We start from the raw sequence: 19,517 nt of genomic DNA on the forward strand, positions 1-19,517 counted from the left end.
ATCAGACCCAAAGGGAGTAGCTGATTTTCTTAGGAGGATCAGCCTTCATTGAAAACTTTTCAGTTAAAACACAGGGCAGATATAATCCCCACTTCCCTCCCCAGCTTGAATTGCCTTTTCCAACCGTTCAGTTTTCTTGTTGCCTTCTCTGACTCTTCCAGACTCATGGAAGCAGAAACGGATCCTGCCAGCCCCAACCACTGGCCATGCTGTGACCCCCGCTTCTGTACGGAGCAATGTGGGAACAGCATGAGTCATCTCACCACTGCCTGTGTCCAGAAAGTAGTTTGGGTTGCCCATGTATACAATAGCCCACTCTTTTCACTAGGACAATGTGTTGGTCTTCATTATATTCACCATTGTGCATCTGAAATCTATTTTCATGGTAAAGTTATATGACAAGTGTTGTAATGCATGACAGGAACAATAGGGATTATACAGTTATTGAGAAGAGAGTGAAACACATCACATAGACCCAACAAAATTATCTGAAAATAGTAGGCAAAGTCACACAAACAGGAAGAGGATAGAGGATTTTGTGTAATTATGCACACAATTGGATTAATACAGATGCTTTTACAATATCACCCCTTTGCTGACTCACAGATGTTGCCTCTTGTTGCAATAAAATGAAAATTAGAAAAAGAATTTAAACTGTCTTTTCTTGTGTATCCATCTTATCTAATAAAAACTCTGGAAACACATACTTGGATTTCACATTTAAAAAGCCATAGGAAAGGATTATTTTGTAACAAATCTTAGTTTTCTAAATGTGGGCATTAAGCACCACAGCAAGACAACACAGAGAAGTATGAACTTAAACCAGATCCTGAGTTAATATTGAGCTGATTTAAACAGCTACAGAGGGAACTGCATGATTTGTGGAGTACAGAACAAATCACTACATCCACTCAAACCTGACAGAGGGAAGTTTACATTTTAATTTAACCTATTTCATCCTCCTCCTTTTCAGAACTATCATTTTTATTAGAGGATCTGAAGAGGCAGCTAAGCTCCTAAATTCCACGTGAAAAAAAAAAAAAATCTAATAGAGTAAAGCTGAATCAGCTAAACGTCTTCCAAAACTGCGATTTATAAACCTCTTTTTCCCCCCCGACAGACAGATTGGCAATAATCCAGGTGTATTCCCCCCCCTTGCAGTAATGCAGTTCCGGGGATGAAAGCAGTTGAAACAATCTGGGTTTTTTTCCCAGTCTTCCAAGTGCTGAAGAGCCGAAGCTGACAGTCCTCCCACAAGAGGACACTGCAGCCGCGGGGATGGAAGCTCGGCCGGGGCGCACCGCTTCAACGAGCGCCGTAGCAGAGGGAAAAGTAAACCGGTAGTAGGGATTTAGCATAAATTAGTAGAATTAACACTATAATCACCAGCGCAACATTTACATGCAGGGTTTGGCTTCGCTTCTTCCCACAAACTACCCAAGTTTGCATTTGTATGTAATTATTTGCAGTTGCTCCAAAGAAATCTTTCATTCAGTCCTCGCTGCGGGTTCGCATTAGTTCAGAGCAAGGCGGGACCTTGAGTCCCCGATCCCAACCGCCGGGGATAGCGGCGGGCCCCGCAGCAGGCGCATGGGGTTCGGTTTGTCTTGGAAAGTGGTTTTACCGCGAGTTTGGTGCTTAACCGCACCGGGAGAGATTGAAAACAACGAAATAAATGGAACCCGGTGTAACTGTGCTCTGGGCGACAGGTGGCTGCTCGGCGGGGGGATGGCTGCGACTCGCGGCGCTGCGCCGTCCGCGCACCCGGGCCCCGCGGCGCCGGTACCGGGACCCGCGCAGCCTGCGCCCTGCGCGCAGCTCTCCCGCCTGCTGGGGCGCGGGGCCGGGGCCAGCCGCCGAGAGGCGCCGGGGATGGGGCGGGAACCCCGCAGGGACGGGGACGGGCCCGGCTCGGCCCCCGCCGCCGCCGCCCGGGAGGGGCCGGGCGGGACCGTCAGGAAACCCCGCCCCGGGCAGCGCCCGCCGCGATCCGCGCTGCCTGCGCCGCTCAGCGCCGCCGCGGAACCGAGCGGAGCGGCAGGAGCGGGACGGGACGCGACGGGAGAGCAGGACGGAGAGGGGCGGCTCCGACGTGCGGTGCCGTGCCCCGCAGCCACACGGATCGGCGCTGCCCTTGGGCCGGCCCCGGTGCGGGGGGACCTCGGTGTTTACTGTATTGATTTCTTTTTACGAAGGAGGGAGACGAGCAGCAGGTTTATGCTAATCACCCTCTCGGGAGCGGCGGTGGGGGGAGGCGGAGGAGGGGAGCCATTTTGAACTCACTTCAAAGTTTAAGGTGGAAAAGTTGGAGCTCTCCAGCCCGCTGCCCGGGAACGGGGCTGGGGCTCTGGGCGGCGGCGGGGGCCCGAGCCGGCGGCTGTTGGATGAGGGCGGGCGGGCAGCCCGGCGGGTGGATGGATTGTGCGGCAGCGCTCTGCCCGGCACCGCTGCCCGCTGAGCTCCGGAGATGCTGCGGCTGTCCGCCGCCGCCTGCGTGTCCTGGGCCGCGCTGCTCTGCGCCCTGGCGGGCGGCGGGGAGCTGCGGCCGCCCCGCGCCCTGCCGCTCCTCCACCTGCCCCCGGGGGCCGCGGGGCGCCGCGACGGTGCCGGTGCCTCGGAGCCGCCGGCGCTGCCTCCCGCCGGGCGCCTGAGGGCGGTGGGGGCCGCGCTGCGCCGCGCTCCGCTCGCCGGGACCCGCGGAGCCGCCGGCGGGTGGGACCCGCAGCCGCGGGAGGAGGGCGGCGGGCGGCGGGCGCGGAGCATCAACAGCCCCCCGCAGTTCCAGCTGCCCAGCTACCAGGTCTCAATCCCCGAGAACGAACCGGCCGGCACGGCCGTCATCGTGCTGCGGGCCCAGGACCCCGACGAGGGGGAGGCCGGCCGGCTGGCGTACTCCATGGAGGCGCTCTTCGACGAGCGCTCCAACGACTACTTCTCCATCGACTCCGAGACCGGCAGTGTGGTCACCGCCCGCAGCCTGGACCGGGAGACGAAGGACACCCACGTGCTAAAGGTGACCGCCTCCGACCACGGCTCCCCGCGCCGCCGTTCGGCCACCACCTACCTGACTGTGACAGTGAGTGACACCAACGACCACGAGCCGGTGTTTGAGCAGCCCGAGTACCGGGAGAGCATCCGGGAGAACCTGGAGGTGGGTTATGAGGTGCTGACCATCCGCGCCACCGATGGTGATGCCCCTGCCAATGCCAACATGCTTTACCGCCTGCTGGAACCGGGAGCTGGTGATGGGGTGTTTGAGATTGACCCGCGCTCTGGGGTGGTGAGGACTCGAGCTCCTGTGGACCGCGAGGAGGTCTCTGAGTACCATCTGGTGGTGGAAGCCAATGACCAAGGCAAGGATCCTGGACCACGCAGCGCCACAGCTATGGTGCACATCACTGTGGAGGATGAGAATGACAACTACCCCCAGTTCAGTGAGAAGCGCTACCTGGTGCAGGTGCCAGAGGATGCCCCCGTGAATAGCCAGATACTGCAGGTGCAGGCCACAGATCGGGACCGAGGCAGCAATGCTCAGGTGCACTATAGCATTGTGAGTGGCAACCTGAAAGGCCAGTTCTACATCCACTCTTTCTCTGGTGCCATTGACCTGATCAACCCTCTGGATTATGAGACTATTCGGGAGTACACGCTCCGGATCAAAGCCCAGGATGGGGGTAGGCCTCCCTTGATCAACTCCAGTGGCATGGTGTCGGTGCAGGTCGTGGATGTGAATGACAATGCCCCCATCTTTGTGAGCACTCCCTTCCAGGCCACGGTGCTGGAGAATGTTCCTTTGGGCTACTCAGTGCTGCACATCCAGGCTGTGGATGCTGACTCAGGGGAGAATGCCCGCCTGGAATACAAACTCGTAGAGATGGCACCATCCACTGGAGGTGCCCCTGTAGCAAGTGACTCTGGGTTCCCTTTTCAGATCAACAACAGCACAGGGTGGATCACAGTAGCTGCAGAACTGGACCGAGAGACTGTGGAGAACTATCACTTTGGGGTGGAGGCCAGGGACCATGGCGTGCCAGTCATGACCTCCTCAGCCAGTGTGTCCATCACTGTCCTGGATGTGAATGACAACAACCCCACCTTCACGGAGAAGGTGTATCACCTCAGACTGAATGAGGATGCAGCTGTGGGAAGCAGCGTCCTGACCCTGACAGCAGTGGACAGAGATGTTAACAGTGTAGTGACTTACCAGATCACCAGTGGCAACACCAGGAACCGTTTTGCCATCACCAGTCAGAGTGGAGGGGGGCTGATCACGCTGGCCTTGCCCCTGGATTACAAGCAGGAAAGGCAGTATGTGCTCACAGTCACTGCCTCTGATGGTACTCGCTTTGACACTGTCCAGGTCTTCATCAACGTCACAGATGCAAACACTCACCGCCCGGTCTTCCAGAGCTCCCACTACACAGTGAGTGTCAGTGAGGACAAGCCCATTGGCACCTCCATTGTCACCATAAGTGCCACTGATGAAGACACAGGGGAGAATGCAAGAATCACTTACATTTTGGATGATAACATCCCCCAGTTCCGCATCGACCCTGACACAGGCACCATCACCACCCTGATGGAGCTGGACTATGAGGACCAGGCCTCCTACACGTTGGCCATTACAGCCCATGACAATGGCATCCCCCAGAAGTCAGACACCACCTATGTCGAGATCCTCATCCTGGATGCCAATGACAATGCGCCCCACTTCCTGCGAGACCGCTACCAGGGCTCTGTGTTTGAGGATGTGCCGCTCTCCACTAGTGTCCTGCAGCTGTCTGCCACTGATCGTGACTCAGGCCTCAATGGCCGTCTCCTCTACACATTCCAAGGTGGTGATGATGGAGATGGGGACTTCTACATTGAGCCTACTTCTGGAGTGATACGCACACTGCGCAAGCTGGACCGTGAGAACGTGGCTGTCTACAGCCTGCGGGCCTTTGCTGTGGACAGGGGCAGCCCACCGCTGAAAGCCTCTGTGGATATCCAGGTGACTGTGCTGGACATCAATGACAACCCCCCTGTCTTTGAGAAGGATGAATTTGACATCTTTGTGGAAGAGAACAGCCCTGTGGGTTCTATTGTGGCACGGATCAGTGCAGCTGACCCTGATGAGGGGACCAATGCACAGATCATGTACCAGATCGTAGAAGGGAATATCCCTGAGGTCTTCCAACTAGACTTGCTCAATGGAGACCTCACGGCTCTCATGGACCTGGATTATGAGAGCAGGACAGAGTATGTGATCGTGGTGCAGGCCACTTCTGCCCCTCTTGTGAGCCGAGCAACAGTACACATCCGCCTCCTGGACCAGAATGATAACCCACCTGTGCTGCAGGACTTCCAGATCCTCTTCAATAACTATGTGACCAACAAGTCCAACAGCTTCCCGTCTGGCGTGATTGGCAAGATCCCAGCTCATGATCCCGATGTGTCTGATAGCCTGGCCTACACTTTTGTGCAAGGCAATGAATTAAACTTGCTCCTTTTGGACTCTGCCACTGGGGAACTCAAACTCAGTCGTGATCTGGACAACAACAGACCCCTGGAAGCACTCATGAAAGTGTCAGTCTCAGGTAAGCAAGTTTTTGAGGTTCATAAAGTGTGATTCTCCCTGTTGGAACAGTATGGGGGCATGGGCAGAAATAGCCCATTGCAGGTTAGTGTGCAGCTTTCAGTTTCCTGAAGCAGCAGCTTATCTCTGAAATTCTGGGAGAGGAACCACAGCAATGTATCAAGCCCATGTGCTGTGGATTGAAGTGGTGTTTTGAAGTTGTTTAGTAAATGTGGATCACAAGGATAAATAAATATGAGTATGCATGGGGGGTATATACTCCCTCGGTTGAGGTGGTAACTCAGCTGAAGCTTTTCTGATGTGGTTGCAGAAGGGTAATAAATGATGTGACTTGCCTAGATGTAGGGAATGCTTGTGTATCTATAATGCCATCTGTAATGCTGTCTTCCCTCCCTTTTCTTTTTTCCTCTTAGGAAAAACCAAAACAAAACAGTTGAGATTTGGTATCTCTGCTTTTTTAGCAACAAAACATGTTTATTCCCTTCTGCATACTGGGAGGTTTGGCTGGTAGAGTCTCAGACCACTTCTCCAGTGGTGTGGCCTGGGTGGATGCAATGCTGGTGGAGCTGAGCTGATTTGCATTGCTGGCATGTGCTCCTGTGGGGAATGGCAACTCTGAAAGCAGTGAGTTAGGGCTGTGTAACAGCTGTGTAATGTGGCTGACTGCACTGGAGTTGCTTTAGTGTAGTGCTAGGGGCAGATACTGGCCAAATGCTGCCCCAAAATCGATGCTGTTGCAGAGAGGGAGAGGAGGAGAAAGGCAGGGTTACTTTACTATTAACTGTCTCTGAGAATTCACATCTCTGTGTGCGTGAAGACTGATGTCATCCAATATATACTTCTTTATGAGCACATACATACTCTTAGGATATCATTCTTTTCTGCTCAGTTGCTTGTTTACTATGGAATTGCTTTTTATGCCTCTAATTGTGGCATCAATCATGCAGTGAGTAATTTCCTCTGCAGGTGCCAGTCTGTAAGTTTACTGTGGACCTGATCCCGTACTTCTGTTGACTTTCAAAGGTTTAACCAGATACATTCCTCATGGCCTCCCTCTGCAACCTAAAACTGATTTTTGTATTCTTTTAGCAAAAAAATATAGTTGAAAGTACCAGGTACTTAAAATGACACTTTGGGAGATGCTGGTTTTTAGATGGTTGTATTAAAAATGAAGAATCAAGCTGTGATAAAATCCTGGCAGCACTTGTTTTACTGTACATAGTCATGGTGTGCAGCACTGGGGGAGTGAGCCACGCTCTCCTATGGGTTTGCAGGCTTGAGGTCCTTTTTGCTTCAGGAAAATGAAAGTGGTATTAACAGAGTTGACTGATTTTACTGCGATGCATGGCCTGATAAGCTGCTTCTGGTTCTCCCAAAATGCTGGTGGGGGGCAGCTAATATGGTAAAGTAGCTCATAAATGCCGTTTCCGTGTCCTGTGAGGACTTGCAGAAAAAACAGGCAGTTGGTTTGTGACCTTAAAGAAAAACATTTGGATTAAGGTGCAGGTGATTGCATGGTCACTGTCTGAACCAGTAGCTCTTTATCTGGTAGCAGAAGAAGATAAGAACTCATATTGGAGCATGAAGCTTGGAAAAGTTGTTAGACTAGATGAGGAGTGTATTCAGAGCAGAGAAATAGGTGACTATTCCTTTCTCACAGGAATGATTAATGCACTTCAAGTGGGTGAAATCTCAGGTAGGAATGAAGACCTGTTTTCTTAAGTAGCAGGAGCTCCATCATTCCAGCATCGTTTTCATGTTAGTAAAGTTGTGAACTTCGAAACTCTGTTGTGATGTTGATCAAAACCCTCTGTCTGCTGGGAGCCTTGAGATATTTGAGAGATTAAAGCTTTTTGTGGATAGGATTTTAAAACAACTTTGTCAAGTGCTAAACTCCATTTGACTTCGTTCATTTGGACAAGTTTTCTGTTTGTAAATTGAAAAGGCAGAGTTTGGCGGTATTTGAATAGCCCAGGACAGCCTCACCAGACTGCTTTCTCTGGTTTATCTGATGCAGCCTTTAAAAAAAGGTGGAGAAGAATCTCAAGACAGAAGTACTCCACAGGGTTATCTCGAAGTGTTGTGAAATACCTGCAAATCATCTGCTAAAATGACCTGCCAGTTAACTGTCTGTGGAGTAGCCATTAACCTCTCAACCCAGACAAACACCAAGTCCTGCCCTGCTTACAGCTACTCTTCGGGTCAGGGGTGGATTAGAGCTCTTCATGAATTTAGGAGTTCGGTCTATATACAAGTCGGAAGTAACACTGCTGCTATAAAAATCTCAGTTCCACCCAGTGATGTGTTGTGCTGTGGAGGCATGTGAGTGTGGATGATGCTCGTGAAGGGCTGTGCTACTCAGCTGAATTACTTTGAGACAATGATACTTGGCTAAACCCAGCATTCTTTCATTTGACTTGGGCACTATTCAAATAAGCAAAGTAATTTTGTTCTTCTGCATACAGACAAACTTTGAGAATCATAAGAAGCAAATGGGGTTGATTGGTTTTGTAAAACCTGAGAACAGCATGTCTGGCATCTCAATCTTGTCCCATTGGCATCAGTACCATTGGGACCCATGTGGGACAGTGGGAAGCTCTGGGCAGGCTCCGTACGTGCCCTGCTTTCCCCTGGTACCTGCCTGGCTGTGCCCCCGCAGCCCCTCAGGAGCAGACCCAAGCGGAGGAGGAGGAATGTGGGTGGTGTGCGTATTAGCATTCTGCTTTGGATTGGGAAGGAGCTTTTGAAGTCAGTCTCTTTTGAAGTGAATCTCTGGGTAACCCCTCTGCCCATACCTGTCATGCAGGGCTGTCTGAGTGAACAAACTGGACCCTTTTTGAATGAAACTAATGCAGGTGTGCCCCAGGGGTTCCTTAAAAAGACATATTCTCCTTTTTCCATTATACCTTCAAGCTTTCATATGGAGCTTTACATTCCCATGCCTGCACATTGTGTTGTTAGGTTTATGTTGTAACAACTGGGATGAAATCTGGACCCTGCTGAAATCCTGCCCTGGCTTTCCAGGGGGATAGAATCTTACTCTGGGCTTTTGAAACAGATGGTCAAGAGTAGATAAGTCTGTGATTTCTTAGTGTTACTAATAAATATATGACTTAAATTGACAGGCTCATTAAAAACGATTAGTTTTTGTCCACACTGATGTTCACAATAGCCTTAAACGGGGATTTATTTGGTCAAAAAACAGGTTAAACATTGCTCGAGTCATGCTGCATTTACCCATGTTAAACATTACACTGTGGTCCTTGCTAGTGCTGGGGGGAAGGCTTGTGCTAGCCTCAACTTCGCACAAGTTTGCCTGGGTATCACATTGCAAACGCTGCTGGCACCTGCTTGGCTGTGCTGCCACAAGTAGTCCCACTTATCATCCACGACAGCTCAATGGGGTACAATAGATGTGTGTGCAAACTCCTCTGGGAACCCAGCCTAATGCAGCAGCGCAGACAAAACCCAACCAGACTGGATGCTACAGCTTTCGAGTGCTCCAGATAAATGTAAAACACCATTCATTATACAACATACAATACACAATTTTGGGAAGGTAGTGTTCCTCACACAGGGAGGTATAGGCACCCAAGCGTTTTGAGGGCATGCAGGCTCAGGTATCTTTTACATTTCTTTGGCTTTTAATCTCCAGTAGCATTCAATGAGGTTGCTGACTATCAGCAAGTACAAATTAAGACTGAGCTCGTTTGTGTTGCAATAAGCTTTTGGGATTTTTACTCAAGGCTTGGTAAAGGATCTCCATTATTATTGTAATTTAAAAGTCATTATGTTAATGATTCTGGATCTCCAGCTCTTCTCCATACCAATGTAACTGAAGGTGCAATACTTTGGTTTACCCCTTCTGATAAACGTAAAGGCACAGGTAAAGTGCAAGTCATTGCAGGGTTACTTGTGTTTGTGAACATTGGCAATTAAAGTGAAAAAAGAAACTGGAGGTAAAAGTTGTTTCTGTAAGCACAGGGGCACCTCTGGATGCAGAGGATGCATGGGTTGACTGCTCAGGATGCAGGCCCCGTGCCTTGTCAACATCAGGATGGACCCTGGCCTCCCGCCCCTGCTTTAGGGGAGTGGGGCAGATGGGGTTGCTGGGGCCTTGTGAGTTTTGCCCAGGGAAAATGGTTCTTTTAGGAATGATGCCTTAGGCTGGTTTGCTTTCAGGGTCAATGAGGAGCAGTTATCACCCACACTGCTCTCCATAGCCCCCACTTCCAGGGAAACACTCCCTCAGGGTGCTTCAGTGGGATCCCTGTGGGTTGGACAGTCAGGAGATGATGGAAATGGATGGGTGGAGGTCTCTCCTTCCCTCTCTGCTGGTGGGAGGTATCTCGGGTGTGTTGTGTGGCTGCAGGGCTTTTTCATGTTAATGTTCCCAGGGACCTTGGGAGCTTTCACTTCATGCATGCATCCTGCACTAAGGTGGGGGATGAGAAGAGAGTGGCTCAGAGGCTGCAGGGACCAAGCAGGAAAAAATGAGAGACCTCAATTAGAACGAATGCATGACACCCGGAGCTGCAAAACTTGGTGTTTGAAGTGGGGCTGAAGTGAAGGATGATTGATAATGGTTAGTAGTGGTGGTTTTGAACATTTACATTTACTTTCCTAAAATAGCAAATCAAGAGTAGTGACCATGATTTTAAAGTTAGGGTAGCTCCTGGATCTGCTGTGTCTACCTAAACCCTTTGTTTCTTCCATACAGGTTCTATATTCTGATCTCTTTGTAGGTGAGATGCATTTCAGATATGCATCCCTCCAGCCTGCAGGAATGTGACTTTCCCTTTTCAACTGTGCGATCTGCTCCAGCTGATAAAAAGCTGTGGCTGCCTTGTTGCTTTCCTATGGGCTTCCTTCCTCTTCATCACTGGATTTCATAGGAGTGGTGTATTTTTGTTTCAAATGACAGGAAAGCATTTATGGCTATGAAAGGAAAATATTTAGTGGCAGGCTGACTGACAAAGTAACTTTATACTGAGATAAAAGGTATCTCTCTCCTGCATGTAAATAAATAAGATAGGGAGTTACCTGCAGCTTAAGCTACTGTAGATAAGCAATTTCTATGCTAAAATAGTAGTCTCTAGTAATAAAAAGAGAAAAGGTAAATGTTTACTGCAGCACACTTTAAAAAGTAAATATCCCAGATAAAGCTATTCTGTCCATCAAATTCTTTCAGAAGATGCTGCTGTGCAACACAGCTATCACTAAAAATGTTTATTTCTCCCCGTTTCTGTCTCTGTACAGTGCAGGCTGTATGCTCCTGTTTTTTGTTACAGGTTTTAGCAATATACCTTAGTATGTCTGGGTAGTTGAAGCATATATGCAGATGGCACTTCTTAACCTCATCCCACAAAGTAAAACTTGGAACCATAAATACTATAGGTCATAATTGGTTGCCAGAGGAAAAAAAAACCCCAAGTATATATCGAAGTCCTACATAACCCTAACTCAGCAGCGCTGTTCAAAAACATGTTAGTGGGGTAGGGTAGCAGCAGGGGGTTAGGCTGGTTTTGTACACACTTTGCTTCATGTGCCAATCAGTTTTTTTTTTTATTGCCTCAGTGTTGATGCTTTTCCCAGTGATTTCTGGAAAAGGAGATTTTGGGATAACAAAGAGAAGGTGTAAAAAGAATGAGACTGAAGATGCGAGAGGGAGAAAGTGTAATGGTGGGATTACTTGGAAAACTTCTTTCCCCTATTTTCAGATCATTTGCGATAGTTGCAATAACCATTTTTTAAATTGAATTAGTAGTAGTTTTATATGTTTTTTATTACATTTTAAGCCTCATGGTGTATTAATGAATTAGTTTTCTTGGTGTGTTCCCTTGCGATTTGCTTCCCTTGTAGAAGTCATGGAAATGCGCTTATATCCGACTTGCACTTGTGGGTTGGGAAGAATCCTTTTTGTTCTGTTGTTCTAGTCACACCTTTCCTGGAAGTTCAGAACTGGTTTAGGGACTGGGGTTGTGGAGCCTGCTGCATACTCTCAGACTCAGAGTAAACACTGAATTGTTGTCAAGGGTAATGGCAAAAGAACCCTTTGTTTAGAATACAGGAGCAGTTTTCTAGGTTTGGATGTCAGGATGATAGTAAACCTGCAGTAGAAGCAGTAGAGGGGAAAGGAGGAGTTGTGAAGCACTGGGATTTTATGCTCTGTTATCTCCAACATCCCAACTGCTACCTGAGGAAGTGGCTGGCTGCTGATAAAGCATATAATTTTACATGGCTCATTGAATGGTCCGTTTTTCTTCAGGTGTATGCTTACTATCTTGAAACTCCCTTTCATTGTTGACTCCTGTCTTGGAGCTGAATGGATTTTCTCAGGTATCTCATGACTGATGGAAATAATGCTGGGTTTTAAAGTATGACTTTATGTGAAAGTGGGTAGTGTGTTCACCAACTCTCTGATAGGGTGCTTCCTGGTGGAGACCCTTAGCAGATGCTTCATGGGAATCCTGGCATCCGCACATTTCCACTGGTCTGGTTGGAGCATGGCCCTGGTGTCTCCCAGCATCTTCAAGGAAGGGTTGGAGACACTCATCTGTGGTCTCCTGCCTCCTCCTCTGGGTTTCTGCCAGACACCCCTGCAGGACATGGGCTGAGTCCAGAGTTTTGGCTGGCTGGGTGCTCAGGGTTCATGGGTTCAGGGGCATGTGATAGCAGGCAACACCTATGACGTTGTTTACAGCTCAGCCAGATGTGTAACTGCTGCATACACTGGCATAGCTGAGCTCACTTTCATCTGGTTAGTTTGGGTACAGACAGCAATGACTGCACTGTAGCATGGGCTCAGCTTGCAATTTCGTAGGGCCCTTTGCTTCCCTTGCAGGTCAGGTGAGGCTGATAGAAAGACTCCGGGAACGGGGCTGCTCTAGAAGTCAGGAGCAGAATTACTTTCTGGGCAAGAAACAAGCAAGCGTGAAGCAGAAACCTCTTCTAATCCTATGGGCTACAAATACCCTTTCAATATTTAGCGGCTTAGGCAACTCTAGCTGTGACGCATATGCATGAAGGATGAGTGGGGGGGGATCAAATGTCGGACACAAGATCTGTGCTCTTCATCCCTTTTCACTTTATTTTATAAACCCTCTTGATTTTGAGAACCAGTTGGTTGGGACAGACTCCCTACATTTGAGTGTTTGAGGTAACAACACAACTTACCTGCTTACCTCAGTATTGTATGATTTACAGGATTTGGGCAGCTGGCTCTCTTGGCTTCTTCCTTTGGCATCCTGATGTGTACTTCCAAAAATACCTATGGAGAGTCTTTAGGAAATGTAGGAGGGTTAGAAGAGCTGAGGATACTGAGAGCAGATGTAATGAACCTTTCTGGCAGTCTTCCAAGCTGCAGTTTTTCTGTCCTGGTTTCTGTGGGAATGGTGTTGGTTTTAGGTAAAGTAGTACTCCAAGTGCTCTGACATCTACTTTGTCATTTAAGAAACAAGTATGGCAGTGCTGTCTTTTGTGAATGACAGGCCTTTTTGTCTGCTCCTGTTTTAAAGAGTATTTGGCCAAAAGATTGCATAAATCAGAGTACAGAAAAAGTTGACGATGGGCTTGGTTCTTCAAAGCCTTGTTCACAGTAGTTGTGAAAGAAAGAACATCTAGGACCTGATTTAATTCAGTTTTGCCACTTTGTGTTTCTGTGACAAGTGACAGTTTTATTATCCCACTAACACCCGCAGTGCAGCTCTTGTTTCAGTGTTGAAAAACACTGAACTATTTATGGATGCAGCACAAGTTTCCAAAAGGGACAGGATGTAATCATGGAAGATTTTGAAATCTGCCATTGAGTGATCTCTTGTTTGTTTGGCGAGATTTGCCTAACACCTTTTTTGTGAGATACTTTGATTGAGATTCCATTGCAATGCTTTGGTTTTGTTGGGTTGAAACAGTGTTTTTGAAGGTACAACTTGGCTCTTATGGTCAGATTTGTATCACCTACCATCATCTGCCCAAGAAATGTGGTATCTCTTCAAAGGTGGTCAGGGAGGTTGCAGCCATGATTGGTTGATAGGCAGGAGGGCTGTGGCTGGAGATGCCCATCTCACCCCCTGATTAAAAACAGAAAATAAGTGCCTCATTTGGACTAATTGCCTTGCTTTTAAGTGGCTAAAGTTCAGTGGGATGAACCCACCCCCAATGTTTTGCACCAGGACAAAAGGGTTTGTTTTCTTTCTAAGGATGATTGTACTTATTTCTGTTACAGCAAACTGCCTGTAGTAACAGGCTTTTAGCAGACTAGATGGAAAGGATGGGGGAGGTTATAATTTTCAAACAGGAAAATGTTTTGCCATGAATAATGTTAAGAAAGACTTTAAATGTTGTCAAGAGATTGAGTGAATGAAGGGGGAAAGTATGCTTTATGGGGATTTGGCATTCAACAAAGAAAGAAAATTTTAAAATACTTCACAAAGATGAACTTCACACTTGGAAGAAAAGCAGTCGGACAGAAAACCAGGATTTGCTGGAGAGAAAGGAAAACTTTTGGACTTTGTTTCAACAAGTCGTTAATTCTGCTAAGCTGTAACCACCTTCGTATTTATTCCAGTGTTTACACTTGCCAAGCACTAAAAAAGCAAGTAAATGAAATGGTAAACCTGTAATAAATCCTTGGGGGACCACATAATAAACATAGACAGGTTACGCTTATCAAATACAAAGGCAGGTAATCTGTTTTCAACACCACTGCTGAACGTGTGATAGATGCTACATTCCAACGGGTCTCCAGCATCTTTGAATATGGCACATCTGGTCGAAATATTTCATTGCTTTTTGAAGGAGGGAGAAGGAGAGGCCATCGTTAACAACCACGGTCAGCATGGCACCTCCTGCCTGCTGCAGAGTCTGTGGGCTAGATCCAGTTTCAGGGAGAAGCAAAAGCATCTGGAGCCCACCAAAAGGGGTAAAGGAGGCACTTTGCAATCAGATTTGAGTTTCAGAGATGTGATGGCCAGCACCTATAAGTCTGTCTTTGCAGTTAAATCCCAATGGGCTGTTAGGTTTGGAAGCAAATGTGAAGTTGATTCTTTGTAGCTCCCCTGCCCCCAGAGTACACATCATGGGTAGGAAGAGCTGCTTGATCTGCTGTGTTTATTGAATTGAATTCCAGTCACAGCACTTCTGGACTTTCCAGGAACCAGCCCAGCTCAGGTCCTCATTTACTTGTGTCCTTGCAGCAGTGTTCATGCTGGGCCTGTTTCTAAAGGAGACCCTTTAACATCCAAGCTGTGATTTTTAGTTTTACACTAGCGCATCACTTTGTTTTAGCAGTGCATGTTTGCCAGCCTCCAGACACAGCTCAGCACGGTCAGGAAGAGGCATTTGGAACCTTTCACAGCTTAGGTCCAGTAGATCACTTATATCTAACCATCAAATGCCACAGTGCCTCACTTTTAGGTGCCTTTTCCCTGCAGCAGTATCCTGTTTTAGGCAGTTAAGTGTCCTATAAAGTGGGTGTACTTGAAATACCATCCTACTACAGCTTGGGCACTTCACTCAGCATAGCGATCAGGACACTTAGCAAGGGCAGAGATGGGCTGGCCTCCAGCTCTTGATCTCAAAGCTCTTACTGTGCTATACATTAAAGAGGAGCCGAATAAGGTACAGAAGCCATTGTGTGACTCACGTTTCTCTCTTTGGTAAGTGCTATAAGCTACAGGGCCTTGCTTACACTTGTAGGGCGATGGAGAGGAGACTTTTTGGCTCATGCTCATGCATGTGGGCACCTCCACTTCAGTTGAGCAGTGGTGTGGGCAGTCCAGCTGCTGGATTTTGTTTAGGCCATAATAAAAGCTGGATCATGATCTGTTCAGGCCATGTCAGGACTAGGTCAATTCTGGCTGTAAGCAGGCACTCAGATCTTCCCACCTAGTAACTCAAAGGTAAAATAAACAAGAATCATAAGGCTTTCCAGGGAGTACTTTCCTACTGATCAGAGCTGATTTGTTTGTCTTTTGGCTTTAACTATTTGTAAATGTATTTTGCTTTTAAGTAGAGAAGTTCCCAAACGGGCTAAAGTGTCAGTTATGGAAGGATTCATGGGCTCAGACTTAAACAACACTGCTAAATATCCAGAGTTCAACCCGTCTTCTCCTACTGTTTAATCCTCTTTCTCACTGCAGTTTGCTGTGATGATAGACTTGCTAGTAATTATCAACATGTTGCTGCTTGTCACTTGGATCCTGTGGCTTTTCCTGCAATGTGCTCACTGACGCTACAGCTCGCCAACATTGTCCTGACACATGCGGGAAAGGTCTCTTGGGCAGCAATGGCTGGTTGAACTATCCCATCAGTTGACTCAGTTTCCATTCTCACGGGGTGTATTTCTGATGTTGGCCTCCTTTTACTGACACAGTGTAATTTAGCAGTGTGTGCTCTCTGTGTGATGAGCTCTCTGTCTGGCAGATAATCGCCTGCTAGTTTAAATCCTGTCTTCAGTTTCTTGAGATCATGAAATCTGCTGCTGTCTTCTGGTTGGTTTTGCAGGGCTGTTTGCAAAAGGATTTGTTATGAGCTAAAGCAATGTGGGCAAATCAATGTGAGGTTTTTTGAATGTTAGGTTATACAGATTAACTTCTAGGTCCTGCTTACTAAGCTACCCAGTGTTATTCCAACTTAACACTTGGGTTTGTTGACCAAGCTGCTGGCAGCAGGCACTGGTTGTTTGCACTGGTTATGCAAAGTGGGCACATTTTAGTACATGGTGGACGCTGAAAGCTTGTTACACAAAACATGCTGGTGCTCCTCTTTCCTTCTTGCTTTTCTCCTCCTCCTTTATCCCTTCACACTCACTGGATCTCTTTGCCATGTGCTGTTGTGCAGCAAGGCGCCGCATCTGCAGTCTGCCTGCTGCAAGTTTGTACAGGGCCGTGCAGAGCAGAGACCTCTGCTTTTGTAATACCTGCTGTAAATAATTAGGAAAACCACTAGACACTGACTGACCGACTGCTCCGGGAGATAGCCGGATAGAGATGGCAGCACTGGGGATGGCCCCAGGCCCCGCTGACAGTGTGTCCAACAGGGGCTGAGAGCTGGCCAGTGATGTGGCAGCATCCTTTCTCACTGCCTTCTGTCTTGCTTTTGGGGAAGCAGGGTGGGTTCCTTATCCACCCCTCACCCTCTTCTGACCACCATGCTGTTAATTGCTGTTAGGTGAGTGCATTGGCTGAAGGCGATGGGTAGGGTGCATCCCCTCAATGGATGCCCCATGAGATGCTTCCAGTGTCCTAGTGATAGCCATTGCGTTGCCCATGCAGCCCTTGTGTTCCCACTGGCTGTTGTGGGGTTGGGACTTCAGCAGTGTTGGCTGCTGGGTGCAGCTTCCCGAGGTTTTGCAGCCACGATCCTTTGCCCCTCTCCTTGCACAGGGCCTTGGAGACCACAGCTTGAGGTGGTGACAGTCCCGCAGAGGTTTTGCTGCCTGACACAGACAGTCATGGCATGTCCATGGCCAGCCTCTGGTCACAGGGCATGCTATATGCAGAATGTCAGTGCTCGTCATCATTGCAGTCCATGGGAGCAACACCTGTACCCATGAATGGGGAATCTGGCCCAGTTTGGGTGTAGATGGTGACTACATTTTTGTCCTATCCCTTGTGTCAAGTTGCAGTCACCTCTACTGGCTGGTTCCGTTGTGCCTCAGCTCCCTTATGGCTCAGCAGTGTCTGAGACTTCATTCAGCTTGAAAGGGCTTTATATAAGAGATTCTGATTTACTACCAACAGCATTGATGGACGTGACCAATTCCTAGGAATAAACTCAGGTGAGAACTGAGAGATAAGGACATTTTTGTATTCTATGCAGTGAACTTATTTGTGTTGTATAAATTAATTTATGAACTTTTTATGTCCCTTGCCAGTGGTTGGAGATTTCTTAAGCAGAAATGATTGCTTAGTGTGCGTCAGATGGTGCTGAGCTGAGGTGCTGAGATGATCAGATAAAATTCCTCATGGCACCAGTGGCAGTTGAGCATCCATCCCTTTTTTTTCATTCTTGGGAGGAAAGTCCTCAATAAGAGGCTGTTTTGCCTGCTCTGAGGTGGTGTCAGTGACTCTCTGGGTTTTTGCTCTTCTTGTCCTTGATCAGACTTTGGCTGCCAGAAGTTCCCACTGTTCTTTTCAGGGCCTAAAGGCAAAGTAAAGTGACAGCTTTAGTCAACTTGAAAGCTTTCTCTGTCTAGAGAGTGTCCCATGGGGTAAACAACTTTACTCACATTCTACATATCCCATACTGATCATACAGGATGGCTTTTTTCTGGCTTAGTGCTGTGTGAATTTGGAATATTGTTCATTTTCAGGTATTTAAATGAACCTATAAAAATGATTAATGCTAAGAAAAGACTAATTAAATTTTATTCCTATGCTGAAAATGAATTTTAAAGAAATCATTCTGAGATTTCAGCAGTTGTGAAATTCACAGTGTTGTTCTTCACACTATAGAGCCTTTGTGCTTACTGCTGTAGTCATATTACATGACATTGCCTAACACTCTGCAAGGCGTATTCTTGGCTCATTCAGCAGGTAAGGCTCCCTCAGGGTCACTGAATCCCTCCATGTACTCAGCAGAGAGCTCAGTGTGAGGATTTTACAACCATGCATCTGCGTTTGCATTTCCAGTGCTTTTTCCTTCTCGTGGCAGTTTTCCCTTTTACAATATGGTGATTATTAAAAGCAGGGTTCTCACTGTCACTAGAATCATCCCTCCCTGCTTCCCACTGCCAGCAGTCAGTGGCTAATTTGCTGGTGGTCAATTCTCGGGATGATTGTTTTGCTGCTGAACACCCCCTCCATCCTTGTGGTGTGGTGGGAGATGGCGATGGGTGTAATGTGAAGTGGAGGTCCTGGAGGGGTCGAGCTCCAGCTTGCAGCTGAGAACTCGTCCTCTAGCAAATGAGATGCTGATCCATTAGAGCTTCAGGGTAATTTAATCACTTTTGGACAGCACAATAGTTAATAATCCCACATTAAGGAATAGCCACTGCTTCTGGTCCTTGTTAGACATCTTCATTAATTTCTTTTCTATTTCTGTTCTTAGGCATGTTGTAGGATTTAATTTTCCCTCTGATAATTTATGAGACATGAAATTTCTCGGAACAGGTTAGCCTCTGCGTGACAGTATTTCAGCACCTCTTGCATTTCCTTAAGCTGGATCATGTGTTGCTGCTTGCTTAGAGGCAACTCTGCCACTTCGCAGAGGAAAGCAGTATATTGTTACCTGGGTGTGATGTGCCAGGGTCACACTGTTCTCTCTTTGGAGATGGGCACTCCACCTATTTACATAGTATTTACAGTGCTTTTCAAATCCCGGCATGGAGAATTATTCAATTTTCTGAAATTACACTATTGGAGTGATTGCCTTTTCTTGTCCACCCACTGTCTGTGTGTTTGAGTTGGTTCAGGGCTTCCACCGCAGCAGTTTGATAAGGGGGATGGGTTTATGAAAAATATAATGTGCTGTTGTACAAGGCACTGTGAATATTGCATCTCTGTACTATTCTGATAGTTCCTAGTCAAGAAAAGTTAATATATAGTGTAAAGAGAACAAGTTAGAGAAAGATGTGTTTCACTGGAGGTATCACTTACACTAGAAGATTGCATCTTTAATATTGCAAAATGAAAACCAGAGTACTTTGGTTGCTGCCTATCTCTCTGAAGTACTTGTGGAAAACAAGAGCAGGGCAGTTTAAAGGAAAGCCTGCAAGTGAGCCAACTCAATAAATTTAGGTGGGATATGTTAGAAGACAGTTTGAAGCTTTTATGGAAGCAAATTTCTGGAACAACATCTCTGTGAAGGGGTCCAAAGAAGTGTAGCTGGGTTGAAGGGGAAGCTTGATAAATTAATGAACAGTTGCTAGTTTAACAGTAGTATGTATATACAACATACTTCCTTGAGAAGCTTCCTTGAACAGAAAACTGAACTTGTT

At 47.4% G+C, this 19,517-nt stretch overlaps 1 protein-coding gene across 1 annotated transcript in view; it reads left to right on the forward strand.

Moving 5' to 3' along the window:
* Positions 1-2,881: 2,881 nt before the first annotated feature.
* Positions 2,882-19,517, forward strand: part of CELSR1 (cadherin EGF LAG seven-pass G-type receptor 1) — a 163,928-nt gene continuing 147,292 nt past the window's right edge. The window contains exon 1 of the mRNA XM_034062830.1: positions 2,882-5,579. Within this exon, the coding sequence (XP_033918721.1) occupies positions 2,897-5,579 (2,683 nt within the window). The 5' untranslated portion in view covers positions 2,882-2,896. The remainder of the gene's footprint in view (positions 5,580-19,517) is intronic.

This window comes from Melopsittacus undulatus, chromosome 5, assembly GCF_012275295.1.
Source record: "Melopsittacus undulatus isolate bMelUnd1 chromosome 5, bMelUnd1.mat.Z, whole genome shotgun sequence".
NCBI classification, from domain to species: Eukaryota; Metazoa; Chordata; class Aves; order Psittaciformes; family Psittaculidae; genus Melopsittacus; species Melopsittacus undulatus.